The sequence below is a fragment of the Mchenga conophoros genome, linkage group LG5 (assembly GCF_057382185.1).
Source record: "Mchenga conophoros isolate Kocher_MC1m ecotype Shallow Benthic linkage group LG5, M_conophoros_male_GT1.1, whole genome shotgun sequence".
NCBI lineage: Eukaryota > Metazoa > Chordata > Actinopteri > Cichliformes > Cichlidae > Mchenga > Mchenga conophoros.
In genome coordinates, this window is record NC_140530.1 from 21908343 (window position 1) to 21929500 (window position 21158).

General features: G+C 38.7%; 1 protein-coding gene across 3 annotated transcripts; it reads right to left on the reverse strand.

Moving 5' to 3' along the window:
- Positions 1–7354: 7354 nt before the first annotated feature.
- LOC146574511 (sodium- and chloride-dependent GABA transporter 2-like) lies at positions 7355–20656 on the reverse strand. 3 transcript variants are annotated; one of them, XM_085274218.1, is made up of 14 exons: positions 20377–20647; positions 15227–15361; positions 15003–15143; positions 14712–14799; positions 12733–12865; positions 11120–11254; positions 10922–11025; positions 10288–10412; positions 9959–10071; positions 9736–9873; positions 9419–9521; positions 9027–9127; positions 8763–8933; positions 7355–8421 (listed from the first exon to the last, which is right to left on the reverse strand). In XM_085274218.1, exons 1-14 carry the CDS (start codon positions 20549–20551, stop codon positions 8326–8328), a joined length of 1758 nt encoding a protein of 585 aa, XP_085130344.1. In that variant the 5' UTR covers positions 20552–20647; the 3' UTR covers positions 7355–8325. The 3 variants fall into 3 exon arrangements, 2 of the variants coding, with proteins under 2 accessions (XP_085130344.1, XP_085130345.1); XR_014892475.1 differs by lacking the exon at positions 7355–8421 and having other exon boundaries at positions 8886–8933; positions 9027–9521; positions 9641–9873; positions 20377–20656; XM_085274219.1 differs by lacking the exons at positions 7355–8421; positions 8763–8933 and having other exon boundaries at positions 9028–9127; positions 9641–9873; positions 20377–20656.
- Positions 20657–21158: the final 502 nt, after the last annotated feature.

Consider the following 21158-nt stretch of genomic DNA (forward strand, 5'->3'; position numbering starts at 1 on the left):
TTCCCCCACTTAAAATGATGACAGAGGTCAGTAATTTGCACCAGAGGTACACTTCAACTGTGAGAGACAGAATGTGAAAAAAAATCCATGAATCCACATGGTAGGATTTGTAAAGAATTTATTCGTAAATCAGGGTGGAAAATAAGTATTTGGTCAATAACAAAAATACAACTCAATACTTTGTAACATAACCTTTGTTGGCAATAACAGAGGTCAAACGTTTACTATAGGTCTTTACCAGGTTTGCACACACAGTAGCTGGTATTTTGGCCCATTCCTCCATGCAGATCTTCTCGAGAGCAGTGATGTTTTGGGGCTGTCGCCGAGCAACACGGACTTTCAACTCCCGCCACAGATTTTCTATGGGGTTGAGGTCTGGAGACTGGCTAGGCCACTCCAGGACTTTCAAATGCTTCTTACGGAGCCACTCCTTTGTTGCCCGGGCGGTGTGTTTTGGACCATTGTCATGTTGGAAGACCCAGCCTCGTTTCATCTTCAAAGTTCTCACTGATGGAAGGAGGTTTTGGCTCAAAATCTCACGATACATGGCCCCATTCATTCTGTCCTTAACACGGATCAGTCGTCCTGTCCCCTTGGCAGAAAAACAGCCCCATAGCATGATGTTTCCACCCCCATGCTTCACAGTAGGTATGGTGTTCTTGGGATGCAACTCAGTATTCTTCTTCCTCCAAACACGTCTTTTATACAGATGATGAGTTCAAACAGGTGCCATTCATACAGGTAACGAGTGGGGGACAGAAAAGCTTCTTACAGAAGACGTTACAGGTCTGTGAGAGCCAGAGATTTTCCTTGTTTGAGGTGACCAAATACTTATTTTCCACCGTAATTTACGAATAAATTCTTTACAAATCCTACCATGTGGATTCATGGATTTTTTTTTCACATTCTGTCTCTCACAGTTGAAGTGTACATCTGGTGCAAATTACTGACCTCTGTCATCATTTTAAGTGGGGGAACTTGCACAATCGGTGGCTGACTAAATACTTTTTTGCCCCACTGTAAATTGACCCTGCCTTCTGAGATTTTTAAATCTATCCCAGCTTCTTCTTCTTCTTTATTGCACCATCACCAGCAAACAAGAACAACCGTATGCTACATTTGAAAAAATGAAATGTGGAATGACGAATATCATCTTTATCAGCTGGTAATCTTAATCTTTCTTGTGCCAGTATGTTTCTAGTATGTTTTTTAAATGCTTTCTCAGTGATTTAAAAGGAATATATATATATATATATATATTACAAAATGTAATAAGTGATTTAACACAAAAAAACCCCCAAACGTTTATACTTTTAGTCCTTACTGTAGAGCATCGTATTTTTATATTTGTTCATTATATTGTCTCCACCATCCTTGTTTGGATCAGGGTGGCATGGTGTGTGATATATCACGTGGTCAGTGAGGCACTTTCTTTTGCAGACAGAATTACTGAGGATGCTTAAGGTCTCTATCCACTTTGATACCTCAAGACACATGGCAGCCAGGGACAGTAGCTTTTGTCTTCAACTTTTTCTGTCTTCAACCTTCTTATATATATTCTTTGGGTTTTTAGCCTTTATTGCAACAGGATAGCTGTTGGAAGAAATTCCAGGGGTGCCTCATACTGGGTGCTGGTTTACTCAACCCAGTGAGCTAAACCAGCATTCAGTCTTTTGGCTTTATTTCTTCTTCTTTTTTTAAACCCTTATAGTAAGTTGCAGATCACAATGTTCCTTTTACAATATAATAAAACTGAGAATTACTGGTGTTTTATACAATATACCCTTACATTCCAGGTTTCAATCCAAGATAACAAGTGTCACTGTTCTGGTGCAGAAGAAAGTGCTTGCATAAAGTCTTGACACAACCCCAGCAACATCTTTTGGATAAACTGGAACACCAGCATGCTCCTAAACATCAGTATTCAACCTCATACTCCTTGTTTGGCTGCATGTCAGCAAATCCTTGCAGCCAAATTCCCAAGTCTTGTAGAAAGCCCCCCAGATAAGTGTAGGCTGAGGGAGGAAGATACTGCAGCCCATAGGTCTGTGATCAGTCAGTCAGAATTTTGGTATTTAATGTTGAACTTGAGTAACTAACATCAGTGTTAACCAGAGATGGGCAGTTACTGTAATCTGATTACTTTTTTCAAGTAACAAGTAAAGTAAGGGATTACTATTGCAAAAAATGGTAATTAGATTACCGTTACTTTCCCGTAGGAACGCTGCGTTACTGCGTTACTAAAACCGTGATTTTTTTGCCAGAATGTCTCATGACAGTGACATAAGCAAGTGCGACATTTGTGACAACAGCTGTGTGCAGATCAACAATGGATAATATATCGAGTGCAGGAGAGAGTATGAGCGTGCAGCGTTTAAAGCGTGGAAGTACTGGCCTTACTTTGAGTTTGATTCCATAAAAAGTGACAAAAACATTAGCGTCCGTTGTGCGTGGGAAGAAAACTTCTTTTTACAACGAAAAACCCCCCTAAACAAGCTCCGAGTGCGCAACGACGTAACGGGAAATTCACAGAGAAACTTGCACACCTCCACCTACCCCACTCCTGCTTTACAGGTGAAAATAGAGCAACAGGACCGCTAGTCTTTGATTTTATTTATTTTCTGCTGTGTTTTACTTGCATCTCTTTGAAAGAGTGTAAACACAAAAAATAATTTATTTTATGTGCTGGAATGTGCAGAAAATAGGTTTAAATGTTAAACTAATTTCTTCCAGTCAGAGAATGTTGCATATAATTTAATTTTTGGTTGATGCATAAAGTTAAAAGATTAAAACTGATAAAACAAGTTAAAAAAAAAAAACTTTTCCATTTGATTACATTTTGTATGATGGATTATGCAGAAAAAGTAGAATTGGGCTGAAAGATCTATCGCTTTATCACCTATTCAGGTTGTAAATCGTGTTTTTAAAAAGTAACTAAGTAACTAAGTAATTAATTACTTTTGAAAATAAGTAATCAGTAAAGTAACGGGATTACTTTTTTGGGGAAGTAATCTAATTACTGAATACTTTTTCGAGTAACTTGACCAACACTGGTGTTAACTCACAGCTCTGTCAATATGGACCTCCGTTAACATGCATAGGCTTTCATAGAGGAAGTATGGGGAATGGTTTTTGTATTGTGTGCTGTGCAGTTAATTTTGCAATTGACAACTACAGCGAACCTCAGGTGTAAAACTTAGCAACAGAAGGAAACCTTTAATATTTCAGGGGAAAAAAACCCAGACAAAACTGAAACACAATCACACGTTTTTTCATAAAATGTTTAAATGAAGCTGTAAGTGAATTTAATCACATACACTACATGGACAAAAATGGAAACCCATGCCATGAAGGTCCCGGTGCACAGTTTTTGTGCTGATGTTAATGCTGTAGGAAGTTTCAAGCACGGCTGTTATTGTGTCAGCAGACCGATGACAACTTTTCAATTCAATTCAATTCAATTTTATTTCTATAGCGCCAAATCACAACAACAGTCGCCTCAAGGCACTTTATATTGTATTGTATATGGTAAACCCTACAATAATACATACAGAGAAAAGCCCAACAATCATATGACCCCCTATGAGCAAGCACTTTGGCGACAGTGGGAAGGAAAAACTCCCTTTTAACAGGAAGAAACCTCAGGCAGAACCAGGCTCAGGGAGGGGCGGGGCCATCTGCTGGGACCGGTTGGGGTGAGAGAAGGAAGACAGGATAAAGACATGCTGTGGAAGAGAGACAGAGATTAATAACAAGTATGATTCAGCAGAGAGGTCTATTAACACATGTTTAGTCAGAAAGGTGACTGAAGAAGAAAAACTCAATGCATCATGGGAGTCCCCCGGCAGCCTACATCTATTGCAGCATAACTAAGGGAGGATTCAGGATCACCTGGTCCAGCCCTAACTATATGCTTTAGCAAAAAGGAAAGTTTTAAGCCTGATCTTAAAAGTAGAGCTAGTGTCTGTCTCCCGAATCCAAACTGGAAGCTGGTTCCACAGAAGAGGGGCCTGAAAACTGAAGACTCTCCCTCCCATTCTACTTTTAAATACTCTAGGAACAACAAGTAGGCCTGCAGTGCGAGAGTGAATGGGGCGATATGGTAGTATAAGGCCATTAAGATAAGATGGGGCCTGATTATTTAAGACTTGAGGAGCAGGATTTTGAATTCAATTCTGGATTTAACAGGGAGCCAATGAAAGGAAGTCAATACAGGAGAAATCTCTCTCTTTCTTGCACTCTTGCTGCAGCATTTTGGATTAACTGAAGGCTTTTCAGGGAGTTTTTAGGACATCCTGATAATAATGAATTACAGTAGTCCAGCCTGGAAGTAATGAATGGATGAACTAGTTTTTCAGCATCACTCTGAGACTGGATATTTCTAATTTTAGAGAAGTTACTTAAATGGAAAAAGCAGTCCTACATATTTGTTTAATATGTGCATTGAAGAACATATCCTGGTCAAAAATGACTCCAGGGTTCCTCACAGTGTTACTGGAGGCCAAGGTAATAGAATAATAGAATAATCCTTTAAATGTCCCACAAGGGAAAATTTGGATGTAACAGCTGCAAGAAAGACACATATTAAAACAAACAGTACACAAGACACAAAACAGAAACATACACAATTTTTACATATTTACATCCTTTTAGGCACTGTGCGTCTCAGCACATGCCCATACATGGTCTGTCACTTCATGGGTTATTTGCTGTGGTTCATAAACTGTTAAACTTTGTAATAACACCACTTCAGTTGTTCATGGCTGACTTGTTGCAACCTTGCTCTTTAGAGACCTATTCTTTTACAAAAATGAATAAAGGCAGATTGCATGGATAGGTGCTTGATTTCCATAGACCTGCAACAACAGAATGGGCCAACACCTGAACTGAAAGATCAGGAGGTGTGGCCTAATACCTTTATCTAAATAGTGCACCTGTTTTGCAAAACATTTCACAATTTTCCCATCTTGTACAGATAATCTTCAGATGAAGCCCCATTATATTATAATTATTATAAAGCAATATTATAATTCTTGCTTTTTTAATTTCCTCAAGTATTTCCATCTAATACAGCCAATCAAAATCTACAGTGAAACAGTTCAAAGGAAATTAGGTCATCTTTCAGTAAAACTTGAAGTGAAACAGTAGCTGTGTAGCTGTTTACATATTTACCAAGCAAACAAAGGTTGCTGGTTCAATTCCAGCAGGAGACATAAATCAAATTTGTGTTGCGTGGCTGGGATGGTCATCTGGTGTAAGACAAATATGCAGGGCTACTTGTGCCAAGGGAGCAGCTGAAAGACTTAAAAAATAAATAAATATAATAAAGGATCAAAAATAAACAGCACACAGCCATGCTGCCCCATTTTGATGAAACACAAAATATTGTATCTGGAAATACAATCAGTCCAATAGTGCACTATAATGGATTCTACTTTTTTTCTTTTTTCCCACAGAATTCAGAGGGATAGCTTTTAACTTTCACAAAGGTTATCTGATGGATTTACAAACTAATCTGTTACAGTCAGCCGAGATCACTTCACAAGCGAGACCTCATTTCAGCAGCCATTTCATCCTTTGAAACCACATTTGTTGCATGGATTCAGCACCTCTTTAAAATGATTAACTTAGCTACATACAGCAGTTCTGTCAGTACAGAAGTCTTGCTCAACGGCTGTTTAAAAGTATTTGTGTGTGCGCGGCAGTCAGTAAGGCAGTTTAAGGGAAGGTTGACCTTAACTTGAGAGAAGCTACTGTAAAAAACCAAAACAAATTTGTTTCAGACAGTGGATAAACTGAGGGGCTGCACGTTGTAGACAGTTTAATAAAAAAAAAAAAACATTTTTGCAAAATTCAGGTAAGATTACACTGGAAAGTATCATATAGTCCACTGGTTGCACACTTTAATGTATTAGAGATTTAATGAAAAAAATAGAAAACGAATAATTTTTCATATTTTACTAAAAATATTTTCAGTCCATGAATTCAACATGTTTGTTGTTCTACTGCCTTACCAAAGGTTTTTTGTTGGGTCTGTTATAGTTCTGTCAGACAGTCAAGCCTAAAAAAATCCCCACGGCTCCTGGCTTCTTCCAGGGCAATATCATGCTCTGCAAGTTTTTTTGGACTTCATAACATGCTCTGTGTTCTGAAAACTGGCTTTAAGTGACTATAATTGTAGCTGTAACACAGCAAAGTATATAAGGTACTTCAGCAGAGCTGGCAATATCATCAAGGACTACTCTCACCCCAGCAACCAACTGTTTGAACTATTACCGTCAGGCCGACGGTACAGGTCACATAAAACCAGGACAAACAGATTCAGGGATAGCTTCTTTCCCAGAGCTATCACCGTAGTAAATAAGCACAAAAACAATTGAACCTATTCCATACCGTCACTGTCATTGTATTATGCTGCTATTCATACTGTCATTATATTAATGCTGCTATCCTGTATATATTGTACATACTATTGTTTGAGTACTTACGATTGTTTTTTTGTACTTTTTATATTTTACATTTATATTTATTATTGAAACTTGCACCAAGGGAGTGGCACTCCAATTTCGTTGTACTCTGTACCATGACAATAAAGGCTATTCTATTCTATTCTATTCTATTCTAAGTGACACTGTCACGATCCTGGGTCTTTTAACCCAGCGTTTTGAGTTTTAGTTTATTTTGATGTTTATGGTTTGCTTAAGTTCATTTGTTTATTTAGATTCACTTTGTTTTTTCTACCCCTGTATTTATGTTCCCCTCACTATTTATTGTCATGTCTGCGTCCCATTATGTTTCCTGTTTTACTTTGAAGAGGTCTTGTGTTTCTATGTTCAGTGTGTTTAGTTTTACACTTCCCCTGTGACTTCGTTGTGTTCATGTGTGTCAGCTGTTTTCCCCATGTGTTCCCACTTCCCTCATTAGCCTCTTGTGTGTATTTAGTCCGTGTGTTTTCAGTCATTCCTTGTCAGGTCGACTGCTAGTCCACATCGTGTCACCGGGTAGCCACGCCAGTTCTCCATGTTTAAGGGTTTTTCATGTTTCATTTTAGTTCACCCAGTTCAGGTTATTATTTAGTTCACCCATGCCCTTCGTTTGTATTTATTTTGCCAGCGATAATAAACTGCTCGTTTTCTGTTAATCCACATCACATTTCACATTGTGTTTCGGTCTGCATTCAAGTCCTTTTTCACAACATATACAGTCTGCCTCAGCCAGACTGTGACAGATACAAAGTCACTGTACAGGCTATATACGCTGTGAATGGGTTTAACAAGAATGGCAGGTGGTCGTTTTTTGTAGTAATTTTTTTTCCATGCAAAATAAAAGCAAAGAAGCAAAATTACCCCCAAAATTATTTTATTATACAAATTTAAAGTCACATGTTGAATAAAAACCCTTAATCAGTACAAAAATACTTTAGAAAAAAGGAAAACTCTGAATTAAAGCGTTAAAAAAAATTGTGTTACAGATTCAAGCAAGTCCTAATACCTTTGTGGAGGATATACATATTTGGTGTATTATATTTAATAAAAATACATGAATTAGACCCTGAATAAATGTTAGCCACAGAAATTTACCTGTCATGCTGTCATGGTGCACATAGTCAGTGACCCAAACCCATTATGTTTATAGCTGTTCTAGAGTTCTTAATAGAAATGTAAATCCATGCGTAAATATAGAAGTAAAATAAAAAAGCTCTTAATACTACTTTAATCCAAGAAAATACTTACCCCTAAAAAATAACAAAGTAAACTAGCTTATAAGATATTGTAGAATTATTGTATAAATTCAAGCAGGAAGCATCATTACACCTATGACAACTGTAAAAGAGGTACTGTATATTCATTTAAATTTATATGTAGTAAAAAAAATGCTATTTTTTCCTCCCAGTGAAAAACACAAATGAGAATTTGGAATGCTGATAATATGATGATAATCTTTATGGATAAAAGTACTGCACCACCTACATATTACACTTACAGAAAAGCCATGCCATGTAGCTCCTAGGACACAGCTTTTGTGCTGATGTTAATGCCAGAGGAACTTTGTCGTTCTGTACCACTTTGTCCTTTTAGCTTAGAGTTGAATATAGCAATGATGGCAGTGAATTTCAACACAATTTAATAAAAAAAAAAAACAAGCTTATTTTAGATCTTTGATCTGTCAAGCTGGTCTTTTTGTGTTAAAACAATTTGCTGTACTAAAAATGACCCACCATATAAAACCATGCAGTAAACAAGCTACTCTACATATTTTTGAAATAAAAAAAATTAAAGTTGCTCTTAAAGTTTGGATTTTTTAAAAATATGGTCATTTGCTCCATTATCGTGGACATGCAGTGAAGCTCGCCCTTTCTTTTGCTGTCACCTCTGCCATCACTGGAAGATCATCTGCTGGGCGGGAGCTGGTCTTAAGACGCTGGAAAAAGGCATTAAGATTGTCAATGAATATCACCAGGGGCATAATTTCCAGGGGGGTTAAGGGGGTTATTACCCTCCAATAATCAGACCCGACCAATATAACCTCTCCAATACAATTATGAATGACCTTTCATAGATAGGCTGTTGATTTTCTTTACTCATTTCAGGTATTACCAGCAAAATAGTTGCATGTTTAATCATCTGGGAATTTACCCAGATTTATTTATTTATTTATTTAGAGAGAGATCTTGACCCCTCCAATGTTCAGAACAAAGTTACGCCGATGAACATCACAGTTAGTTATTCAAATACAAAGCTGCCACTAGTAACATCACTGACCTGCCAGAGACTCCCTCTACCTTTGGCCAGTTTGTAGATCATAGTGACTGGGATCATAGAAAGAGACGACATGGCGAGGAACCAGCCAATCCAGTAAGCCCACCAAGGATACACGTAGGTGTTGTTGAATTTCAGTGGTGTGTAACTTATCAGCAAAAACACAAGGGTTCCCTTTAAAGGAAATCATCGTCAATAATAATCAGTGAAAGATGGAAATTATACAATATCGATAAACTATTTAGTCAGACTGCTTCAGATGCTTACACTGCAAATAAGAGGAGTGGCATACAGCCAGCAGTACTTGATTAGTGACAGAGGTTTGTAACCAATCATGTCCTCAATGTTGTCACAGAAGCGTTGAGCACCTAGGACAGAAGTATTTATTTAATTATTGTAAACAAAAAAGAAGCTAGGGCTATTTTTACCTGGGTTAGCATGCTCACAGTTGCTGCTAATTTCCAATTTGCAGCAACTATAAGCGCAACAATGCGTACTCTTTCCTGCACAAGGAGCTTGCTGTTGCTGCCTCCTCCACTTACATGTCTTTCCATGTCTGCACATTGAAGGGTGTGAACCTCCGTTTCTCTTTGGTTTCCATATATATATATATATATATATATATATAAACAATTGTACCACTGACATTTATAACATACCATAGATCCATCCAATAATCACTGACTGGAAAATTGCCATCAGAACAAGAGTGGGCCCACTGCATACATAGTGATCAAAGATCTGCAGAATGTATGCGCCAGCCTAAAATGAAAGCAGCGAATACAGTGGATTTGATTTATTTAAAAAAAAGTATTACTGCAAACAACTCAAAATCCTGTTGATTTAATGGAAACAAAAACACATTTTAGGAGTGTACCTACTGTGTATTTTGTGTCATTTGACCATGCTGGAAAAAAATTTTACACAGTAAACTGATTACATTTGACCAACAATAAATGTGCTTCTGACAGCTCACCTCTGACACTAATAACAGACCAAACATATAGCAGAGCGCACAGATCAGCATCAGATAAAGCTCTCTGCGGTATCCTTTTCGTATCTGGGCTGGGTACATATCTGTTAACGAGGTCATGATGCTCTCGATACCTGCAAACTGGAGAGTAACACAAAGACAGGTTAGTGTCAAGATAAGTTAAGCAAGAGATTTTTTACAAGACATAGGAAAGACTGAAGCTGACCTGGCCATCTATTCCCAGTAAGATGATCATGGTGAAAAAGCACACAGACCAGACCTGAGGCCATGGCAGCAGGGTCACAGCTTGTGGGTAAACTATGAAGACAAGTCCTGGACCTACAGAGTGAAACCAAGAACAAGTAAATCATGTCAGAGTGCCACAGTGTCTTCGGTTTACGGAGAAATGTTTAATGCATTTTAACATTTAGAAGGTTCCAGGCTTAATAATTGTCATGAGGAAAAAGATTATTTTTCAATTAACAATCCGTAACTTTAGAGAAAAAAAAAACACATGCCAGTCTGAAATCTAACCAAGCAGGTGTGCAGCCTCACCTGATTCAGCAACTGTAGCAATGTCCACACCCTGTTTTTGTGACATGTAGCCCAAAACTGAGAAGATCGCAAAGCCTGATACGAAGCTGGTCCCACTGTTCAACAAGCAAAGATAGAAGGAGTCTCTGCAAATCAGAAACAAAGCTTCCTGTCTTTATTTGTGAATCGGTAACGTACAACAAGGACTGACACTGTGATAACAAGAAATTACTAAAACCTCCAAAAATGTCTCTCTCTGTGTGTGTGTCTTCTGTTCTTTGCCTATCCTGATGCACACTTATGTTTGAGGTTTTTGTGTGTGTGTGTTTGGGGTGTGTGTCATATTTATGGAAGTTGTGCTGATGTGAATTTAATTCTTCTTCATGCTGTATCTCACATTTTGTGTTGTTCCTGCATTATCACAACAGTGTTGGTCAGTGCTATTAAATTCTTTTGTTTGGGTGCAGGTTAAAGTTACATTGACTCATAGTAAGGGTTCGACACTTGTAATGAAAAAATTTAATTAAGATTTTGAATCTTTTACACAAGTCTTATTAACTGATAATTCTTTAGCATTAGGAATTAGCAGCTATAGTAGGACATAATTGCAAATTGTGATTTAAACCATCAAATTAGATCTTCATCAGGTAGTCACCTATAACAGTTATTGTTGTACTTGTTGTAGCTTCCAAGTGTAGTCAGGCATCCCAAACATATGGCATAAGAATAAAATATTTGTGTTCCAGCATCCATCCAGACCTGTAAACCAACAGAAGATTATTTTTCCAAAAATGCTGCTACTAAATGCTGTTATCGTGGCACAAAAATCAAAAGAAAATAGACTAAATAATACCTGTGGGTCAGCAAGCCGTGCCAGATTCGGATACAAGTAGTATTTGATCCCATGGAAAGCTCCGGGAAGGGTTATTCCTCTGACAAACAGCACAGCTAATGTGATGAAGGGCAATGTGGCTGTGAAATATGTAGCCTGTAAAAAAATAAAACGGGCAATACAAAAAGTACACCATAACTAACAATAGAGGGCATGGTAACATTTGCAAGGGGATATGTTGTGACAATGCTGTGATTTTGGCTGTGCAAACCTTTTTAAAAATTTTTCACCAATCCATCAATGTTACTTAATAAGACTATCTTTATTTATTGTTTTTACAATCTTGAATTTTCTAACTGTATCACTTCAGGAAAAAGGCACCAGTGGATTAATTCAATTAACTCCAGTGATTTAGGAAGAAAATAAGTTACTACACGCTACAGTAGGTAATTATATGGCAGAGACAGCTGGGATCTATTGCACACGTCTCTCCCACAGAGAGATTTCCCAGTCAGCACTTCCAATTCACTTTCTCACAAATCACAAGCCTCACATGAGCCTATCCACTGAACGAGGCAAACGAGAGTCTTCGCGTGTTTCGTCAAACTGTTGCTTTCTATATGAAATTAAACTCGCAACCGTATTTGACATTAGCTTGCTCGTGGCTGCTTTAAGTTTATATTTGAAAGATTCAAATTGTTCAGTTACTTTTTTTTATCGGTCTAGACAAAACAAACCTTTGGGTTATATAGACTGAATATGTTACATCACAACGTGTTTTTTTTCCCATGTATACGGGAGTTATTTTTTGTTTTTGTAGTTTATGTGAAAAAGGGGCCTGCTTTTTTCTTTACAAAGTAGTTTAACCAAACTTTATTTTTTTAAGTATCTCAGATAAGAGATAATCCTTTATTAGTCCCATACGTGGGAAATTTGTTGATATCTTAACATCTAAATTTAACCAAACTAGAATTGTGCCTTGGGTGGCTTCAGTGCGGCTGCTTCCTATTTTAACTAATCACCAGTAATTTCTTTAATACTGAGTCCAACAATCTGATTGCATGTGGCTGCAGGTCTGACACAACCACAACTGCATGACAACACTGTTATGTGTTGTGGTCTGCTTTGAAAGCTAAGCACACGTAACACTGAACTATTGGCTTGGCAGCAGCCCAAAAAACAAACAAACGGTGGCTGTCTGGGAGTTCTGGTCTGTTATTTTCCATGCCACACCTTAGGAGGGAAAGTGTTTCAGATTATTTATGACCCCTTCATCATCAAGTAACCACTGATTATAACGTTTTGAGAACTAGACATCCTGTACCATGTCTGTCATTGAATTTAAGTGCCAAACATTATCTTCTTTGTTAAGCATGCGGTGTGTGCTAAGTGGAACAAAAGTCTCCTAAAAGGGTTTTTAGTACTCAGCTGTAAAAGGCTGATGGGGGTTTTTCATCACCCTGCCGTGTAGGCTGGTCAGTGGGGGTGGGCTAGTAGGCGGGTGGGCGGGCATTGTGGTCACCCAAGTTTCTGAATGCAATAACTCAATAATAAAGCTAAGTAGGAGCTTCAAATTGATAATAGTGGTGTATCTACTACAAATGTCGGACACACATTTGTCATTTTAGTGTTACCTTTCCTGTGGATTTAACTCCCTTCCAGACACAAAAGTAGCAGATGACCCAGGCTAGAAGAAGGCACAGAGAAAGTTCCCACTGAATGTTTCCCAAGGCCTCTATGCCAGTGGATATGTTCAACACCCGACGCCTGAAAGATGACGCAGTGTTAGTTAGATGAATGGCCTTTTAAAGCAGTATGTGTTGTTGTGTAAAACTTCATCTTTGGACTGTAGTTACTAGTTAAGATTTTAATTTTTTTTTACTATTACTGTCATTACCTACACATATGTGTGAGTTTGGAGAGGGCTACAAAAATGGGCAACATGTGAGCATTGCGTGAGTTTGCATGTTGAAAATCCAATACCCAGGAACATTTATATCAGAAAAAATATTATTAGTTACATATTTGATTGACAAGTCACTGGGGCCAACATGAAAGACCTGATGAAGTTGAAGCTCATTAAACTATTCAGAATGATATATGCTTGAATGTGCAATTAAAATCACTTCACACCTTTAGTACACAGGTGTTTTCAATTATTCTGGTTGATTGATCCCATCTCAGTGCTGAGGGGGAGCTATGCTGACAGATGCTACAGCATATGCTGTTACACGTGAACTGTCTTGCTCAGGAAATATGAGTCTCTCAGATAAGGCAGAAGATCTGAATAAAACTTCATAATAGTGCAGATTAGGTAATTTCTTTGTTTTCACGTTGTGTTTGAAGGTGTTTTCAGTTAGGAGCAATCAGACATCTGTGTGGCGCTAAGGGGACTCACCAAACTACTAGGGGTGCAACAATACACAAAATTCTCGGTTCGGTTCAGTTCGATACTTTGGTGTCACGGTTCTATATTTTTTCGATACAAAAAAAATGTTCATTCTTTTTTAATTTGTCATTTATTAAAATTATAAATATATATTTTAACTCAAAAGTACAGTTTTTAAATTTAATGTTGCTGAAACAACAAAGTAATAAAAAAAATAATCTATCTGATAGAGAAATCACTCATCTTTGGAAAAGAGAGTTTATTACAGAGAAATGGCTCTTTCCAAAATAAAAGCTATACTATACGCTTCTTCTGGGCTATATTCTCAGCAGCATATTAAACATATCAGGTCCCCATAAGGAGAATCATGTGCTAACGGCTGTCTAAATGACTCTGGTAAAGTTTGTAGCATGCATGCTTGTTGTTTTGTCTGCTTCCACTTGTCTTTGCACTAGAATGATGTCGGCGTAAATGTGCAGTCATATTCGTTGTGTTCCCACTAGTGCTGTCAGCGTTAATCTGAAATGACGTTAACGCCACAACACAGCAAATCTCCGTTAACGAGCTACCACGGATCGCCCCGTGCGTGGGGCTGGACGGTGTCAACACGTTAACGAGCTAACTGCGCTAACGCACTAGTTCCCACCAATGTAATCGAGCACTGCGTGGCACATCAAACATACTGTTTTACTTTTGTCCATGACGCGCTTACCTTCAGGGTCATACTTCACATGAAGAACAAAACAGTTCCAAAAGCCAGATCTGAATGAGGGTGGGGGAGGTTCAATTTGCCATGTTGCAAGGAGCTTAGCTTCTGTCTTGCTAGCTTGTGCTGCGCTCAGTGGATCTGCGCTGGACAGTGCAGCCTAGGCGGAGTAGTCGAACGCAGATCCACTGAGCGCTCAACACAGACAGCATCGTCAGAAGAAAAGTTGATAAAATAAATTAAAAATGTTGTATTGTTCGATACATATGCATACCGAACCGAAAGCAATGTATTGAACGGTTCAATATCGATACGAGTATCGTTGCACCCTTACAATCTACATGATAAAACTGGCAAATTTATCATAGCACATGCAAAGAAACACACGAAAGCAGTGTGGAAAAACAAAGATCTGATGTGGCTGTGGCATCGACATGCAGAGCTTTTATCTTTAGTATAGTATACCTATAGCTGAGCTTTCAAATGAAGTTTTATTAAAAAAACTCATGATAACTCACTGCCAAAATTCTACAACAGAAGATGATGAATTTACAGGTAAAGTCCAGTTGAGGGTGGCATTGTAGTTGTTTATTACCACACAACGATCTGAAATAGATTAAAACACAGTTAAAGATGACAAATCTTCAAAGGCTTGAATTTTATTTATGTCAGTTAAATTGCTTAAGCGAGATGTCACATTTAGAAACACAATGAAGTGACATTAACATTATCCATACTATTTTTAAGGCCACTGATTTTTTGGTGTATGCAAAGGCAGATAAAAGTATAATAGCAACATATGTATTTACTTGTATTCCATGTGTTATTACAGGTGGCCCATGGCAACTCTCCAGAGAAGGAAGAAAATAAGTAGAGAAAAGCCCAGGCTAAAATCACAATATAGCTGATGCCTCCGTAGAAAATGATCATTTGGCTTGCATATCCCATGCCTGGAAACAACAACTGTTAGCATTGCATTCTCTTACTTCTTCTTCATTGATCTGCTTCACCACAATTCCAGTGGTTAGCTCACCTTCAAACAAGGGGCAGACCTTCCTCCAGCACATGATTCCTCCCTGACTAGTGTACTGGCCCAGTGCCGTCTCCAGCACAAATAGAGGTATGCCACAAGTGAGAAGGAATAGGACGTAAGGGATGAAGAATGCACCTGCAGGTGACAACAAACTACATTAGCACATGACTGGTATACTATATTGCAAAAATATTCATGTTCATCTTTCAAGACAATAAGTACTTACTTGGGCAATGCTAGGATATACTTTTGAATCATGAGAGAAAAATGCAGCTACAGAAACATGTCATATCTGTTATTTTCCATGCCACACCTTAGTCACTCAGCCATTCTCAGTGAGGAAAAGTTGTTGTGGGTGATTTTAGAACAGGAGGGAAAGTGATTCAGATTATTTATGACCCCTTCATCATCAAGTAACCACTGATTATAGCGTTTTGAGAACTAGACATCCTGTACCATGTCTGTCATTGAATTTAAGTGCCAAACATTATCTTCTTTGTTAAGCATGCGGTGTGTGCTAAGTGGAACAAAAGTCTCCTAAAAGGGTTTTTAGTACTCAGCTGTAAAAGGCTGATGGGGGGTTTTCATCACCCTGCCGTGTAGGCTGGTCGGTGGGGGTGGGCTAGTAGGCGGGTGGGCGGGCATTGTGGTCACCCAAGTTTCTGAATGCATGAGAGAAAAATGCAGCTACAGAAACATGTCATATCTGTAGTTAGTAGACTATAAAGGTATTATGAGTGAACTGAAAAGAACTGGGCCCATGAGGGAACCTTGGGGTACACCACAAATGGTTTGTTTTTTGTTAATGGAAGTAGACTTTTCTGATTGGCTAGAATGGATGTCTCACTTGTATCCGCAGTGACACACAGTTACACACAGTTAGTTCAGTTCAGTTCAGTTCAGTTCATTTTTATTTCAAACATTTCAAACATGTGCCTTCACAATCATTACAAAATATCATTCCATTATTTGTTTGACTGGACCAGCTCTTTATCCTCTCAAGGATACTTGAGGGTGCATGGGAGTTTGCCCAACCAGTCTACATGTGTTTTGTGGACTTGGAGAAGGCATTCGACCGTGTCCCTCGGGGTGTCCTGTGGGAGGTGTTGCGGGAGTATGGGGTGTCTGGCCCATTGCTACGGGCCATTCGATCCCTATACAACCGTTGCAAGAGCTTGGTTCGCATTGCCGGCAATAAGTCGGACTCGTTCCCTGTGGGTGATGGGCTCTGCCAGGGCTGCCCTTTGTCTCCGGTGCTGTTCATAATTTTTATGGACAGGATTTCTAGGCGCAGCCAAGTGGCGGAGGGCTTTCGCTTTGGTGGCCTCAGAATCTCATCTCTGATTTTTGCAGATGATGTGGTTCTGTTGGCTCCATCGGGTGAGGGCCTCCAGCTCGCACTGGAACGGTTCGCAGCCGAGTGTGAAGCAGCGGGAATGAGGATCAGCACCTCCAAATCTGAGGCCATGGTTCTCAGCCGGAAAAGGGTGGAGTGCCCACTCCGGGTCGGGGATGAGTTCCTGCCCCAAGTGGAGGAGTTCAAGTATCTCGGGGTCTTGTTCGCGAGTGATGGGAGAAGGGAGCCGGAGATCGACAGACGGATTGGGGCTGCAGCTGCAGTAATGCGGACGCTGCACCGGTCCGTCGTGGTGAAGAGGGAGCTGAGTGTAAAAGCGAAGCTCTCAATTTACCGGTAGATCTACGTCCCTACCCTCACCTATGGCCACGAGCTGTGGGTAGTGACCGAAAGAACGAGATCGCGGATACAAGCGGCAGAAATGAGCTTCCTCCGAAGGGTGGCTGGCCTCTCCCTTAGAGATAGGGTGAGAAGTTCGGCCATCCGGGAGGGGCTCAGAGTAGAGCAGCTGCTGCTCCACATCGAAAGGAGCCAGCTGAGGTGGTTCGAGCATCTGACAAGGATGCCCCCTGGGCGCCTCCTGGGTGAGGTGTTCCAGGTATGTCCCACCGGGAGGAGGCCCCGGGGCAGACCCAGGACACGCTGGAGAGATTATATCTCTCGGCTGGCCTGGGAACGCCTTGGTATTCCCCCGGATAAGCTGGAGGAGGTGGCTGGGGAGAGGGAGGTCTGGGCCTCTTTGCTTAGGCTGCTGCCCCCGCGACCCGGCCTCGGATAAAGCGGATGAAGATGGATGGATGGATGGATTATTTGTTTGAAAAGGAGTAGGCTGAAGTATTTACTTATTTGTCCCTACCCCCTCAAGTTTTACCTCTCATTCATTTAAATTTTTTTTGTCTTAAATTAAACAAACAACATATGAAACATATGAAACATATGAAGTAAAGCAAAACAAAACATACATAAATCAACAAAAGAAATTAGCAAGCCCCACCACAGTATAGTTTCTTTCATATGAAAAATACAGAATGTGTATATTTGCAGATACACAAGTTATGGAAAAACAAACAAACCAAAACAAAAAAACAAAAAAAGAACCGCAACACCATTACCAGCAACATTACCGTCCTGGGTTAACCCCGTTTTCTTCATTCTTATACTTATTTAAAATTAGGTTTTTATATTTTACTTTAAACTGTTTTATGTTTTTACTGTCTTTTATTTCTTCTGTTAGACTGTTCCATAATTTAACTCCTGCAATTGATATTGACATAGTTCTTAAAGTTGTTCTAGCACTTTGTATTTTTAAATTCCATTTCCCTCTTAAGTTATACCCACCTTCTCTTTCTATGAACAATTTACAGATTTCTTTGGGAAGCAATTTATTTCTTACTTTATACATTATTAGCGCTGTTTTAAGCTTCACCAAGTCTTGGAATTTAATAGCTTGCATTTTGACAAAGAGTGCATTTGTATGGTCCCTGTACCCTACATTATTTATTAATCTAATGGCCCTTTTCTGTATTATAGTTATTGCTTGTGTGTTACTTTTGTATGTGTTTCCCCAGACCTCTACACAGTAGCTCATATATGGCAGTAGTAAAGCACAGTATAAAATGTGCAGTGCTTTCTGATCCAACATATGCTTTGCTTTCCCCAGGACGGCAATGCCCCGTGCCAATTTCCCCCGAACATAAGTAATGTGTGGCTTCCAACAGAGCTTGTGGTCAATGATCACCCCAAGAAATTTTATTTCATTTACTCTTTCTAAATATACATTGTCAACACATATTTCTACTTCGATGTTTTTCTTTTGGTTTCCAAACAACATAAATTTGGTTTTATCTAGATTCAATGATAATTTATTTATATCAAACCACTTCTTTAATATCGTTAATTCCTGTGTGATCATCCCCAAAACCTGTGGCAATTCCACACCACACAGTTACACACAAGTGAATATTACTGTAACTATCTCTGACTGAATTTTCACACAGAGGACACAGTTGAAGGCAATTTGTCTGAATATAAATATATTTTATAGTCTATGTACTTTAGGAAAGGTTCAAAGCCTAAGGTGTAAAATACGGTGGTGCAGCGGCCCAGCTTTAAGCCGGACCTGCTGCCCTTTGCTTCATGTCTTCCCTTTCTCTCTCCTCATTTTGTTATCTATCTTAATTGTTTTATTTAGTAAAGTCCAAAAGGCCCCAAAAACAATCTTTTTAAAAAAAAGAAATTTGCATCTAGTTCATTAAAACACCTAGAGGACCTATCTTGAGATATCTTTTTGCAATGCACTTTTAATGAGATGACTATAAATTATAAGTTTTTTTCTGCACAATCTGACGTCATTTTGTGTTGATTTTATGCAAAGTATTTAAATTTCCAATCTTCTTACATTGAACAATGTTACAGTAAACAATATGACTAAATCAGTAGGGGTGCTTAACTTAACTATCAAAAGCTATACCCAGCCACTTACAGTGTCCTGTCCATGACACATCAAGATAAAGGAACTATTCATGTGGATTAGGAACACTGACAAACGACTGAAGCCAGCAGAATGTAAAAAATTATACACGGTTACAGAATCTGCTGCAGCATCAGTCTTTACATTATTATTTCTGAGATTCAGATTTTTTATAACTGCAGGGAGATGTTTATAAGTACAACAGTAGAAACCAGGTCAGGTTTCAGGATGATGCTGTTATAGTATGTAATAGTGTGTGGTCTAAAATAGGATGATTTAGAAAAAGACAGACACCTTTGAGATATCTCTGTTAGCTGATAGCTTAGATACACTCATATTTACATAATTCAATTGTTCAGCTATTTTTTATGAGGTAAGCTAATAAAGCCACAAGTATTTTTTATTGCTGTTGCCAAGCAGGATGCAGGATGATTCTTTCTGGTGCAGTTCACTTTCTTCCATTGTCAAATAAGTGTTACCTTGAACGACTATGTGTGATTCTTCTGTGACATAGGGCTTTTCTCAGTAAGAAAAAAAAAAAGGATGGGAAATAAGAACCCTGAATTTATCACTTGTTATGGGGACACTTAATCAAATTGGAACAACGGCTGATAATGTCTATGAGCAGATTGTCAATTTCTCAAGGATAAAAGCTAGAACATTTAAATAATATCATCATTTTGCTATGGCTGAAAATAGTTGTTAGGCCTGAAGTTTATTTGTTTGAAATGCCTCTGACATATCTGTCCTCATTTAAGGTCAAAGAAGGGGCAAATCACCAACTTTCAAATGAACATTTCCATCCCTAAGAGGTAAGTCAATAATATTTCATCTGTCTTTTGTTCGTTTGATTTCATTCGTTCATTTTTGGAACGTTATCATCAAAATCTGCCACGTGAAATGTTTACGATGTCCAGTTTGTTTCCAGTTTAGCACCATCACAGCTAGATATTTTTCATTCAAGTGGAGCAATGCTGAACTTAAAGGGCTTCAGCAAAGAATCTGATTGTGATTTTTGGCATGGACACAGACTGTTATTTTTATAGCCTTTTGTAACCTGTCAAATCCTTAATCAACAGGCAGACAGAGACACAGATGGATAGCAGATACACTTCACATTGGAGTTTTAATCATTTGCAGCTTTTAACAAAACTTTGAATGAACGTATTTGGCAGTGAAAATAAATATCTAATTAAAGCCCATAATTGTGCTTTGGTGAATAATAAAAACATATCTTCTTAATTCCTTAAGAAAAAACCCCCACTATGATCAACCATAATACTACACTTTTATTAATTAAGAATAATGAATAGAAATACTTACCTCCACCATTCTTGTAGCAAAGATATGGAAATCTCCACACATTGCCTAGTCCAATAATAGCACCGGCCACAGACAGGATGAACTCCTTTTTGCTGCCCCACTTGCCACGCTCTTCAACAGTTTTTGAAGTGCTCTTTGTGGGGAGATGAAACAGCCTGCACAGAGAGTCTGCCATACTGCTGAGCAAGTGGTCTAATGGTAGTACTGGCAAAGACTCTTGAGTGTCTGGATTGACTGGCTGGGGACTGTCTTATGTAGATTTGTATTGGGTTACCTAATGCTTATCTAATTGATGACCTGCACGGCCACAAGGGGGACCTCTAGATTTATACCCCAAAGTAATTTCCCAGCATATAGCCGACAAACAGGAGAGAGAAGCACGTGTGACTAATCTCCTTTTGAGCATGGTATTGAAGGCTTAGAAAGCAGGGTTCACTGTCTCAAACCACCTATAAATGACTAACAACTACAGTAATAGTGATAGTTTAACCAAGTTAAAAACAGAGATTAGCCTCCTCTCAGTCTTCTTGCATTCATGTATATTGTTATACATTATTACAGTTTTGTGTAATAAAACAAGTATCATGCAGGGAATTTCCAATACTTAATACTGAAGCCCCCAAGAGAGTCTTTGCCAGGAGGCCAAGAATTTCTAAAGCCTCATTAGATGCCGTTTTCTGTGTGCTGTGCTGTGTACATTTCGTTCCATCAGCTAAATGCCTAAGCACCATGTTGTCTTCTTAATAATGAACACTTATAGATATTTTATTTTTAGAGGGAAA